At 42.7% G+C, this 14,077-nt stretch overlaps 1 protein-coding gene across 1 annotated transcript; it reads right to left on the bottom strand.

The window, feature by feature from the left end:
• Window positions 1–225: 225 nt before the first annotated feature.
• Window positions 226–926, bottom strand: LOC138901226 (uncharacterized mitochondrial protein AtMg00860-like). The gene is made up of 2 exons (XM_070188972.1): window positions 806–926; window positions 226–545 (listed from the first exon to the last, which is right to left on the bottom strand). Exons 1-2 carry the CDS (start codon window positions 924–926, stop codon window positions 226–228), a joined length of 441 nt encoding a protein of 146 aa, XP_070045073.1.
• Window positions 927–14,077: the final 13,151 nt, after the last annotated feature.

The following is a 14,077-nucleotide window of genomic DNA, read 5'->3' as shown; positions in this document are numbered from 1 at the left end:
AACATGGTAGTTCTTCTCATGGGGCTTCAACTCGCGCGAAGCATAAGAAATCATTCTACCCTCCTGCATCAAGACACACCTAATACGAATCCGAGAAGAATCATAATATACTGTATAAGAGCCAGAAGCTGAAGGCAGAACTAGAACTGGAGCTGTGGTCAAGGCAGTCTTGAGCTTTTGAAAGCTCTCCTCACACTCATCCAACCACCTGAAAGGAGCACCCTTCTACGTCACTTTGGTTAAAGGCACTGCAATTGACGAGAAACTCTCCACGAAGCAACGATAATAACTGGCCAAGCCAAGAAATCTCCGAATCTCAGTAGTTGAGGACTTTCTGGACCAACTCTGAACTGCCTCTATCTTATTTGGATCCACCTTAATCTCCTCACTGGACACGACATGTCCCAAGAACGCTACCGAACTAAGCCAAAACTCATACTTGGAGAACTTGGCATAAAGCTTCTCCTCCCCCAGCTGCTGTAATATAATCCTCAAATGCTGGGCATGCTTGCTACATGAGTACACCAGGATATCATCAATGAATACTATGACAAACAAGTCGAGATATAGCTGAAAGACACTGTTCATCAGATGCATGAATGCTGCTGGTACGTTGGTCCTGAATGCCTTCTTTAGAATATCTGAGTCTCGAATCTTCAACTGGTGATACCCAGACCTCAAATCGATCTTAGAGAACACCCTCGCTCCCTGAAGCTGGTCAAATAGATCATCAATGCCTGGCAAAAGGATACTTGTTCTTGATTGTAATTCAACTGCCTATAGTCGATGCACATCCGCATAGTACCATCCTTCTTCTTCACAAACAGAACCGGTGCACCCCAAAACGACATGCTAGGCCTAATAAATCCCTTATCAAGAAGTTCATGAAGCTGCTCTTTCAATTTCTTCAACTCAGCTGGTGCCATACTATATGGAGGAATAGAAATGGGCTGAGTGCCCGGGACCAAATCAATACCAAAATCAATATCCTTGTCTGGTGGCATGCCCGACAAGTCTGCGGGAAACACATTCGAAAAGTCTCGTACCACCGGAACATAATCAATAGTAGGGGTATCAGCACCAACATCCCTCACAAAGGCCAAATAGGACATGCATCCCTTCCCAACCATATGTTGGGCCTTCAGCTAAGAAATCACCCTACTGGGAACATAATCTAGAGAACCTCTCCACTCAATCCTTGGCAACCCAAGCATCGCCAACATCACGGTCTTAGCGTGACAATCCAGAATAGCATGACATGGACACAACCAATCCATACCCAAAATCACGTCGAAATCAACCATACTAAGAAATAAAAGATCAACTCGGGTCTCCAATCCCCAAATAGTCACTACACGAGACCGGTATACATGGTCCACAACAATAGTATCGCCCACTGGCATGAATACATGAAAAATGAAGCTAAAGACTCACGATACATATCCATATAATAAGCAAAATATAATGATACATACGAATAAGTGGAACCAGGTTCAAATAATATAGAAGCACCCATGTGGCATTCTGAGACAATACCTGTGATCATAGTGTTTGAAGAAACAACATCTGGCATGGCAGGAATAGCATAGAATCGAGCCTGACCGCAACCTGATTGGCCTCCCCCTCTAGGGAGAACCCTAGCTGCCTGAGACCCACCCCGAGCTGGGTGGGTGGGTCATGAAGTAACTGGTGCTGAAGTCGTGGCCTGACTCTTCTACTGAACTGGACCTCCTGTAAGGTGGGGAAGATACTTCTTCACATGACCCAACTCTCCACACTCAAAACAACCCCTCTCGAAAAATGGTGGCAAGTACTAAGGCGGACCCCGAGAACCGGAATAACTACTGAAAGAACCTAGCTCAGATGAACCCTAAATCGAAGGTGCACGAGATGAACTCTGGGCTGGGAGTGCACTGAGAGATAGCTGACCCGGTCGAGCACTGTATGATCCATGGCTAGCTGATGTGCCACGATGAACCGGACGAGCCATCTGAGCGAGCCTATAAGGACGACCCCTGCTGTGGTGGAACTGACTCCCAGAAGGAACACCGCTGAAACCACCTGAACCACGAGGCCTCTTGGCCTCCCTCCGCTTAAGATCCTGAATACTTATAATCTCTCGCTGCTGAGCGATATCAACCACCTCGTTGAACCTAGCACTCGATACACTCTCTCGGGTCATAACAAAACGCAATTGATAGTAGAGGCCATCAATGAACCTCCTAACCCTCTCCCTCTCAGTGGAACCAGCCAAACTGCGTGATGAGCCAATTCTAAAAATCTCATCTCATACTGGGTCACATACACGACCTCCTGACGTAGCTTCTCGAACTCCCTGCATAACTCCTCCCTGTGGGTTTGTGGCACAAACTTCTCCAAGAATAGAACGGAGAACTCATGCCATGAAAGTAGTGCAACATCGACTGGTCTGCTCCTCTCCTAGGCCTCCCACCATCTGAAAGCTATCCCAGTCAACTGAAAAGTAGTAAATGAGACCCCACTGGTCTCCAGAATACCCGTCGTGCAAAGAATCCGCTGGCACCTATCCAAGAAGTCATGAGGATCCTTTGACTCAGTCCCACTGAATGATGGAGGCTGGAGTCTCCCAAATATTTCTAGTCTCTTATGCTCATCATCACTCATAATGGGATCCACCCGGGCCTGCGCAACCACAACCGGCTGGGCTGGTAGTACCCCCGATGTCTGAAAACCTGCATCACCTGCTCTGGAGTACGAGCGACGGGAGTTGAGTACCTCCCCCGGCCTGGGAAGTGGCTAACGCGGTCTGAACATAAACCGCCTGAGCAAGGCTAGTGCAAACAGTAAATATCTGAGCCAAAGCCTCCTGAAGGCCTGAAATCACAATGGGCACATCTGGTGCCTAAGCTGGCCCCACCGGCTTAACCACATATGGAACCTGCTCCTGAGATGGAGCAACTGGTGGATCTACAGGTGCTGCTCTAGTTGCTGTACAAACTACACCTCAGCCCCTACCGCGACCCCTATCGTGGCCACGACCTCTCGTGGCACTAGCCGGTGGTACTGGTAGCTGTCCGTCCGATCCGGTAGCATGTGTTCTCACCATCTGTGAGAGAATAGAATAACATAAGTTTAGTTCCCGAAATCAACAAATCCGCATGACAAGAATACAAGAATGTGACGTTTTCCTAAGGGTTTGGTAGCCTCTCGAAGATAAGTACAGACGTCTCCATATCGATCCGCAAGACTCTACTAAACCTGCTCATGACTCGTGAGACCTATGTAACCTAGGCTCTGATACTAACTTGTTACGACCTAAAACTTGACCTGTCGTGATAGCGCCTATCATGATACTAGGCAAGCCGACAACTCAGATATACCAACACTTTCACATTTAAATTATACTAAAACAAGTTTAAATATGTTCAAATCTCATAAAACCTGATAAAACCGACACAGCTCGATACAGAAGTTTCCCAAAAGCAGAGTGTCACTGAGTACATGAGCATATGTACAAAGTCTGATACACTGTCTAAGAAATGCAGAAACTGAATAAGTAAACTGAGGATAGGGGAGGAGGTCAAGGTCTGCGGACTCCAAGATAACTACCTCGATAATCTCCGAATGACTAAACTATGAGAATCAACAACCACGTGCCCGGAAACACCTGGATATGCACACGATGTGCAAGGTGTAGCGTGAGTACAACTAACTCAATAAGTAACAAATCTAACCTTTGGACTGAAAGTAGTGACGAGCTCGAACATTACAGTCCACACATAGAATTAACAGTACGAAAATTTACGGAAAATATGGCAGTAATATCTCAGAAATTTATAATCTACAGGTAACAATACAAGAATTTAGACATGCGTCCAGGGCAGATCCATCCCACATACAAATAAATCCAGGGCAGATCCAGCCCAATGCAAATAAATCCAGGGCAGATCCAACATAATGCAAATGAATCAATCGCAACTGCCCTCACTGTGGGTGTGCAGACTCCGGAGGGGCGGATCCAACCCAAGCGGTATAATAAACGAAATCCTGGCATGAGTCAATAAATCCTGCTGCAGCGTGAAGCCCGATCCTATAAATATCGCTCATAACAGGCCCTCGGCCTCACTCAGTCATCAATCTCTCCAGTCACTCGGGCACACAACACTCATGCTAAGAAGCCCAAATCAATGATACAAGATGTGACAATATACGATAACCGAGACTGAGATATGATATTTAATGATGAATGCGATTGAGTATATAACTGCAATTAAGCAAATAACTCAACAACAATGAACGACCACTGTGGGTCCCAATAGTACCAACATATATCTTAAACATGCTTTCTAGCATAAATCACAGCTCAAGTGCTCTAACATATAGAGTACATTAATAATGTTCAGATAAGATAGCTACACAGTTCCATGGAATCAACTAAATCATAATTACTACGGTGCATGCCCACACGCCCGTCACCTAGAATACGCTTCACTTCAACACCAATCACATAACATGTAATTTCGGGTTTCATACCCTCACAATCAAGTTTAGAAGTGTTACTTACCTCAAACCGTGCAAATTTCTATTCCAATGATCACATGCCTCGTGAATTAGCCTCTGAATACCTCGAACTAGCCACAAACAATTTGATATAATCACACAAGCTAAAGGAATCAATTCCATAAGAAAATACTAAGTTCTTAATCAAAAGTCAAAAAGTCAACTCAATAGTCGACCCCCGGTCCCACATCTCGGAATCCGATAAAAGTCACAAAATCCAGAAGCCCATTCAACCACGAGTCCAACCATACCAAATTTCTCAAATTCCTACACCAATTCGTCACTCAAATCCCCCAAATTAACTCTCCAAATCCCTAGCCTCAAACTCCCAAAATTCCACCTCAAAAATACACAAACTAGGTGGGAAAGTCAAAGGGGAAACAAGATTATTCAATAAAAATGACCTCAAGTGACTTACCTCAAGAAACCCCTCGAAATCCCTCTCAAAATACGCCTTGATCCGAGTTTGCAAAGTCCAAAATGAGAAATATCACGAAACCCTTCGAATTTAACACTGCTAATGCTTTCGCACCTACGACCCACTTAACCGCATTTGCGGTTTCGCAGGTGCGGACGCTTCCTCCGCTTCTGCGGTTATACCTGAAGGTCCCTGCCTTCGTTTATGTGATCACACACGCGCATATGCGAGTCCACATATACGGAACTTCGTCCGCACCTATGCTCCACAACCTCCTCACTGAGCTCCGCTTCTCTGCCCATACGCCGGCGACCACGCATGTGCAAAAATAGTCTCGCACCTGCGACCACTACACAACCCTTTCTATGCCACTGATGCGCTCCTCGCGCCACTTCTGTGGTAACACACCTGCGACCAATTCCATCGCAGGTACGATCGCACCAGACCTGGTGCACTTCATCAATCATTCAATTCCAAACTTCGATCCGTTAACCATCCGAACTCCACCCGAGGCCCCTGGGACTTCAAAAAAATACACCAACAAGTCCTAAAATATGATACAAACTTAGTCGAGGCCTCAAATAACATCAAACAACGTCAAAATCATTAATCGCACCTCAATTCAAGCCTAACGGAAACTAAGAAATTCCAACTTCGACAATTTAAGTTCGATTGACCTTAAATTTTGCACACAAGTCATAAATGACACAACGAGCCTTCTCCAACTCCTGGAAGCAAAATCTGAGCCCGACAACCATAAAGTCAATTCTCAGTCAAACTTCTCAATTCCAAAACTTTCAATTCTCCAACTTTCGCCATTTCAAGCCTAAATCAACTACGGACCTCCAAATCACTATCCGGACATACTTTTAAGTCTGAAATCACCCAACAGAGCTATCGAAACCATCAAAATTCCATTCCGGAGCTATTTACTTATAAGTCAACATCCGGTCAACATTTTCAACTTAAGCTTCCAACCTTGAGACTAAGTGTCTCAACTCATTCTGGAATATTTTCGGAACCGAACCAACTATCCCGACAAGTCACATAAAAACTAATAAGCATAAAATGAGCAGTAAATCGGGGAACGGGGCTACAACACTCAAAGCGCTCAACCGTGTTGTTACAGTGGCATAGAAACTTGATACCCATCAAGATTGATCTTGGCCGTGATACCATTCGAGGTTGGCCACCGTGATTACACCATTTATGGCTAAACATCGTTTTGGATTTTGGTTGTAACATACCGCTTCTGCACAATATGGATATTCATAATGACTTCATTCAGTAAAATGTAATGGAAGTTAAAGTTTGAGGTCTACGTCTGTGGTAAGTAGTAGATTGTTACAACGCAAACACTACTTTCTCGATTGAATTGGTTCTACAAGATAAGAAGGTATTAAAAATATATTGTTTTCTTACCAATATTTTTTCAGGCATTGCTGAAGTACTTGCTAAGACTGATATGAAATTTGTTTGCTCCCCATAATCTCAAAGGTCTATGAAATTGCTCCACCATTCAAATTTTACATAAACTGTTCTTTCATTGATATGGAATGAACTATAGCAATTAGTATAATTCACCTATAGTTAATATTTTAACTTAATAACATCTATTGTATTCAAAATAAATCTATGGCAGATATCATATATGGTCGGCTCACTTAGGCTACAGAAGTGTTGCAGGTGCTAAGAAGCAAATTCATAGGAGGCATTTTTGGTGTTAAAAGAGGAGTTTTTGGTGCTTTGTGAACTGACTTTATGGAGTTTTCAGGTAATCATTTACATGGCTAATCTGGGGCCATTTTCATGTTGGTTCGATAGAGTTTAATGGTGATTTTAATGGAGTTTAGATGCGATTCATGACTTATTTGTGGCAACAGGTTTGGTGGCTTTACGACTGTGTTTTTATGGGGTTTAGGTGACCTTTTTGGACTGGTTTTTTGGAGCTTTTCGCTGAGTTTTTGGTCTTGTTTTCTTGATTGATTTGGCAGCAGCTATGGTGATTGACTATTTCAATAAACAAGTTCAACTAAAGAGATGAAATAAGAAAGTTGAATACTTCTTAGAACATTTGTTATCCCACACAAAACTGCTATTATTCATATTAAACTTACTACAAAAAGTAATAATATTATGAGAGTTCCATAAACTACTTTAGGTGTGTATATGTGCCTAAAGTGTAACAGGATTTCGACAACCATAGCGAAATACTCCATGAGTAGAGGTAAACTAATGAAATGCTAATACATGATTTTCTACATTTTACATCTTAAGATATCATGATTGAATTATGCATGACGATAAATAAAATCAAGATAGTCGACTACCTGAGTTTAGTAATGCACTGTGTGATGACCCGATAGGTCATTTTGAGTTTTAGCCTTTATTTTCGTATTCCGATATCTCGACTAGCTCCGTTTAGTATTTCTCATTTTGTGTGCGTAGTCCGTATCTTGTTTCGAAAAGTTTTTATGTGAAAAATTGAAGAAAATATAAAAGTTTGCCTTAAAAATGATTTGAGTTGACTACGGTCAACATTTTCAGTAAATAGATCTGGATCAGCATTTTGACTATCCCGGTAGGTCCTTATTATGATTTCGTACTTGGGCATATGCCCGGAATCGATTTTGAAAGTCCGTAGATCGAATCGTGTTGATTTACCGAAATTTGGCAATTTGAAGTTGAAAGGTTTGACTGTAGGTTGACTTTTAGCTATCGAGCGTGGAATTTAATTTTTGGACATGGAATAGGTCCATTATGGTATTTAGAACTTGTGTGCAAAATTTGGTATTGTTTGGAATTGATTTGATAGGATTCAGACGTTTAGTTGTAATTTTTCAAATTCCTAACTTTACTTTGAAATTTACGCGTTCTAGAGTTCAATTCGTAGTTTTAGATATTATTTTTTGTGTTTTGATCATGCGAGTGAGTTCGTATGATATTTTTAGACTTGTGTGGATGTTCGGGTTGGATCCTCGAGTGCTCGGATGAGTTTCGGAGATGTTCCGAAATGATTTTGAATTGAAATTTGACTGCTGGTGTTGCTCAAGTATCGCAATTGCAAGCACCAACATCGCAATTGTAAAGGTGACAGTGGAGGATCAGTTGTCACAATTGCGACATCCCCTTTGCATTTGCGAAATTTTCCAGATTTTGCCTTGGTTCGCAATTGCGAACATTTGTTCACATTTGTCAATCTCCCAGCTTCGCAATTGCGGAGCCTCTTCTAGAAAATGCAAGGTTTCATGAGGCTGTCAAGGTTCACAAATACGTGTCCTGGCCCGCAATTGCGAGGGTTCGTAAATACAAACCCTGTGTCGCAAATACAACATCTGCAACTGGGTAAAGGACTGGGAGACGGGATTTTTGGATACATGCTCTCATTTTTGAACCCTAGACTCGGTAGGAGGTGATTTTGAAGAAGGAATTTCAAATACGAAATTTGGGTAAGTGATTTAAAACTATTTCTAATCATATTCCATCAATTTATCTTAAGATTTTAATATCAAAATCATATGAATCAAAGTAAAAATTTCTGAAACCTTGTCAAGTTTTAAAAAATAAGAAATTGCGTTTTGAGAGTCGATTTGGACTTGTATTTTAAAACTAATCACATATATGAAATTGTGGGGTCATGGGTAGTCGAAATTTACCATTGGACTGAGGTTTTGACCAAGCGGGCCTCAAATTGACTTTTTGGAAAAAGTGTAAAGATCTTAGCTTTATCTACTGTAATTGATTTCTATAGCATTGTTTGATGATATTAAGTCGATTTTGGTTAGATTCAATTGGTTTGGAGGCAAAATTTAGAGGAAAAGCCTCGGTTAAGCTTTGATTTGATTGTGGAACGAGGTAAGTGTTGAGTGTAACCTTGATTTGAGGGAATTAGAAACCCTTGAACTACATGTTATGTGAATTATGTAGGAAACGACATATATGCGAGGTGATGAGTGTATATACTCCATAAAAATAATTATTTCCATGTTTTCTCGTATTTCATGAATTATTTGATTCCATGCCTTAATTGTTACATGCTTTAATTGCTTTTTATGCCGTAATTTATTACTTGTCATTAATTATTCTTGTATTAAATTGTTCGTCTCTTCCATGACTCTGTGATTAATTGCTACTTGCCTTAAATATTTAACTTGCACACCTTAATTGTCATGTACTTTACCTGTAGTGTTGGTTTTGTAATATTTGTTGCATTCCTTTGATTATCACGGGGTTCATTTATTGCCTTGCACTCATACTCTTTGATTGTATAAATTCTTGTAAATTGAATTATTAGATTGTTTATGTTTATTGAAATTATTTGTGGATCGGGTTGCACGCCTTAACATGAATTGAAGGATAATAAATTAAAATGGCAGAATAAGGGCGTATTTTAATATTGATAAATGATGATATGGTGTAATAAGGGAGGATTATGACATTGATTGCGATGATATGGTGGGATCGGGTTGCGCGCCGCAACATATTGTATACATGATTCTTGATATTAATAAATGATGATATGGTAAAATAAGGGAGAATTGTGTATGTACGGGAGGATTCTATTCGCTGCTTCTGGGCGGCCAATCGGACCAGGGCGGCCTCCCGCCTTTCATCCAATAGTTCCAGGTTCGTGATCGTGGCCTTGCCATTTGGCTCTTCGGTCACGTACTGGAACCTGAGGCTTGGTTATCCCACTCGACTGGTATTAAGGCTTCGACTCCATAGACCAAAGAGAACGGGGTGGCCCTGGTGCTCGATTTCGAAGTCGTACGGTATTCCCACAGGACTTCGGGCAGGATCTCCTTCCATTCCCCTTTCGCTCCGGTCAACCTCTTTTTCAGGTTTTAAAGTATAGTCTTGTTCGTTAATTCTGCCTGCCTATTCCCACTAGGGTGATAAAGCATTGATAGTATCTTCTTGATCTTGTGATCTTCGAAAAACGTACTCACTTTGCTGCCGACAAATTATTTTCTTTTTTCGCAAATGATCTCAGACGGTATCCCAAATCGACATATTATGTGGTCCCAGATAAAGTCAATGACTTCTTTCTCCCAGACCTTTTCGAATGCTTGAGCCTCAACCCATTAGGAAAAATAATCGGTCATGAATAGTATGAATTGAGATTTACTGGGTGCCCATGGCAGGGGACCGACAATGTCCATTCCCCACTTCATAAATGGCCACAGGGACAAGACCGAGTGGAGCATTTCTCCCAGTTGATGGATCATTGGGACGTGTCTTTGGTAGTCATCGCATTTCCGTACGAAGTCCTTCACATTTTTCTCCATTTCAGCCCAGTAATAGCCGACCCTAATTAGTTTTCGAACCAAAGATTCTGCCCCCAAATGGTTCCCGCAAGTGCCTTAGTGAACTTCTCTCATGGCATATTTGGTCTCCTACGGTCCCAAGCATATGGGTAGCGAGTCGTCGAAGGTCCTCCTGAACAATGCCCCTTCGACCAAGCTAAATCTGACAGCCTTGGTGCGTAGGGCTATTGATTTTTTGGGATCCTATGACAATTTTCCTGTCTTCAAGTAGTCTATGTATTTGTTCCTCCGATCCCAAGTTAAAACCGTTGAGTTTACTTTGACGTGGACTTCTTCTATCACCGAGATCATTAGCTGCACTACTGCTCCCGAACTGAATTCATCTGAATCAACCGACGACCCCAAGTTAGCCAGTGCATCGGCCTCACTATTTTGATCTCGGGGTATATGCTGCAGGGTCCATTTCCTGAATTGGTTTAGGGTTACGTGTAATTTGTCCATGTATATTCGCATCCGTTCTTCTTTAACTTCGAACGTTCCGTTAACTTGATTTACTATGAGGAGGGAGTTACACTTAGCTTTGATCACCTTGGCTCCAAGGCTCTTAGCCAATTCTAGACCTACAATCATGGCCTCATACTCGGCCTCGTTGTTAGTCAATTTCATAGTTCTAGTAGATTGCCTAATTACATTTCCCGCAGGTGGTTTTAATACGATACCGAGTTTGGACCCCTTCGCATTCAATGCACTGTCCATGAAAGGGGTCCAGATTCCCCAAGTGGTCCCTGAGGTTAACAGTAATTCCCTTTCAACTTCGGGTATTAAGGCCGGCGTAAAGTCGGCCACGAAGTCTGCCAAAATCTAAGATTTTATGGCCAACCAGCCCGAGAGCTCGGGCTTGTGCATGGTATTCCTTAGCGAGTAAAAGGTCACGACACAAATACAGTGGTATTGAAAGTACGATTTAGCTTCCTGGAGGTGCTTAGCAAAGCGAGAACTAATTTTTTTAGGTGAGGATACCTTGATTCGATCTCTCCTAGAGTTCTACTGACATAGTAAATACGAAATTGCATACCTTCTTCCTCCCGGACTAAGACTCCACTTATCGCCACCTCGGAAACCACCAAGTGGAGGTACAACTGTTCGTCTGCCTTCAGAGTGTGCAACAGGGGAGACTCGATAGGTACCATTTGAGTTCCTCCAAAGCTTGCTGGCATTCCGGGGTCTAGGAAAAGTTGCTCTTCTTCTTTAATCGTGAGAAAAATTGATGGCTCTTGTCCGATGACCTCGAGATGAACCAGCCCAGGGTGGCTATACACCCGGTCAAACTTTGAACGGCCTTGACGTTGTCTACCACTGTGATGTCTTATATGGCTTTGATTTTTTCGGGGTTGATCTCGATCCCTCGATTGGATACCATAAACCCAAGGAATTTTCCCGATCCGACCCCGAATGCACACTTCTCCGAGTTCCACTTCATATTGTATTTCTTCAGTATGTCTAAGGTCTCCTGCAAATGTTTCAAATGGTCCTTTGCCCGCAAGGACTTGACCAACATATCATCAATATAAACTTCCATTGATTTTCCTATCTGTTCTTCGAACATCCGGTTTACTAGGCGTTGATAGATGGCACCGACATTTTTTAATCCGAATGACATTACATTATAGCAGTAGGTGACAAATTTAGTGATGAAAGAAGTCTTTTCGATTAATGTTAGGCAAAGGGAAAGAATACTTAGGGCATGCTTTGTATATATATTTGTAATCTACACACATTTCATGATTTGTTTAGATATTTGTAATCTACACACATTCTTAGCTTATTCCCTTTTTTAGGTACTACCACTACGTTAGCTAACTAGTCTGGGTTTTTAGCTTCCCGGATGGACCCTATTTTAAGGAGTTTGGATACCTCATCCTTGATGAACGCATGCTTGATCTCGGACTATGACATCCTCTTCTGCTTAACCGGATGGAACTTCGGGTCCAAACTCAGCTTATGAGTGGTTACCTCCGGTGGGATCCCTGTCATGTCAAGATGGGACCAACCAAAACAATCTACGTTAGATTTAACGAAATCAACGAGTTTTTTCCTGAGATCGGGGGTTAACCCCGTGCCCAGGTATACCTTTCAATCTAGCAGGTGTTCGAATAATATGACTAGTTCCAACTCTTTGACCATTGGTTTGGTGGCGTTGGTGTGATCAGGAGCTATGAACGATCTCGGGACTCCGTAATCATCCTCCTTGTCTACTCCTCGTTCCTCCGGTTCGGCCGAGACTGGCATCAGTGATTGCTATTTAATTTCTTCCTTTCTAGTCGGTTCTGCACTCCTTGATGTTGAAACCGCGGGCACTAGGATTACCTCGTCGACTACGAACATCTCCTTTGTGGCCGACTGCTCTCCGTATATCGTCTTGACTCCTCCCGGTGTAGGGAATTTCAACGGCTGGTGCAAGGTTGAGGGTATCGCTATCATATTGTGAACCCACAGCCTTCCGAATAGAGCGTTATACCTCATGTCTCCTTTCGATCACGTAGAACTTTGTTTCTTGGATCATCCCAGCGGTGTTCACCGACAGGGTTATCTCCCCTTTAGTAGTTTCTCATGCCATGTTAAATTCATTCAACACCTAGACTGCTGGAACTATTTGGTCATGTAACCCCAATTGCTCTACGACCCTCGATCTAATGATGTTGTCCGAGCTACCTGGATCAATCAACACATATTTAACTCGAGATTGATTGATAAGTATGAATATTACCAGTGCATCATTGTGAGGTTGCACGATGCCCTCAACATCCTCATCTCTGAATGAAATAGTTCCCTCCGGGACATAATCTTGGATGTATTGTTAGGATCTCTTTGGGTAGGGTCGGACTGTAATGGTCGGGGCCACTTAGTCTCTTTGATGCGCTCGATGGCTGACACGACGCTGACAACATCAACGTTGAATTTCTACTATGATAATATTGGTGCTTCCCAACACCCGATCGGCCTGTCAAAACAATTTTTGCTCATCAGACCTCAGCTACTGGGTCCTTGATCGCTTCTCTTCTCGTTCCTTGTGGGGTGATTCCCGAACCCATTTCCCATTTGGTACGTACTGTATGGTTGGTACCGATCCCGGACCAATCTTGGCTCGTGATCAATGGCTCTCTTAGACCTGTCATCGGCCTTGATGAGGTAAACAGACCCAGAAGGAGCTCCGAGTTGGTCATCCTCGACCCTGATCTTTGACTGGTACCTGCTGTGGACGTCGACCCAGGTCACCGCCGGGTACTCTACCAAATTTTATTTTAGCTGTTGAGAGGCCAAGGAACTTTGGGGGTTAAGCCCTTGAGTGAATGCCTGGACGACCCAATTATCTGGAACTGGAGGCAAGTCTATCCTTTCCATATATAACCTTGACACGAACTCCCTGAGCATATCGTTGTCACTTTGTTTAACCTTGCAAAGGTCTGACTTTCTGGTCTCGACCTTGGTGGCCCCGACATGGGCTTTTATGAAAGCATCTGCAAGCATAGCAAAAGAGTCAATGGAATTTGGGGGTAAGTTGTGATACCATATCATCGCTCCTTTGGACAACGTCTCCCCAAACTTCTTCATTAACACCGACTCGATCATCTTCCAAGTCATTCCCTTTGATTGCGCTTGAAACCTCTTTGGGATTGGCTTCGGTATTGCACTTGGAGGAAAAGATTTCTGGATAAATTTCTTGAAATCCGGCCCTTTCAATATCGGGGATGCTCTCGAGAATTGATCGACCCTGGAATTGTATGTTTCTACCTTCTTGTCATTGGCCCCAATTTTCTTCTCGCCTGACTCAACCCGCTACGTTAATGCTTCA

The sequence above is a fragment of the Nicotiana tomentosiformis genome, chromosome 11, assembly GCF_000390325.3.
Source record: "Nicotiana tomentosiformis chromosome 11, ASM39032v3, whole genome shotgun sequence".
NCBI classification, from domain to species: Eukaryota; Viridiplantae; Streptophyta; class Magnoliopsida; order Solanales; family Solanaceae; genus Nicotiana; species Nicotiana tomentosiformis.
Note: the sequence above shows the minus strand (reverse complement) of the source record. Positions and strands in the feature narration are given on the sequence as shown.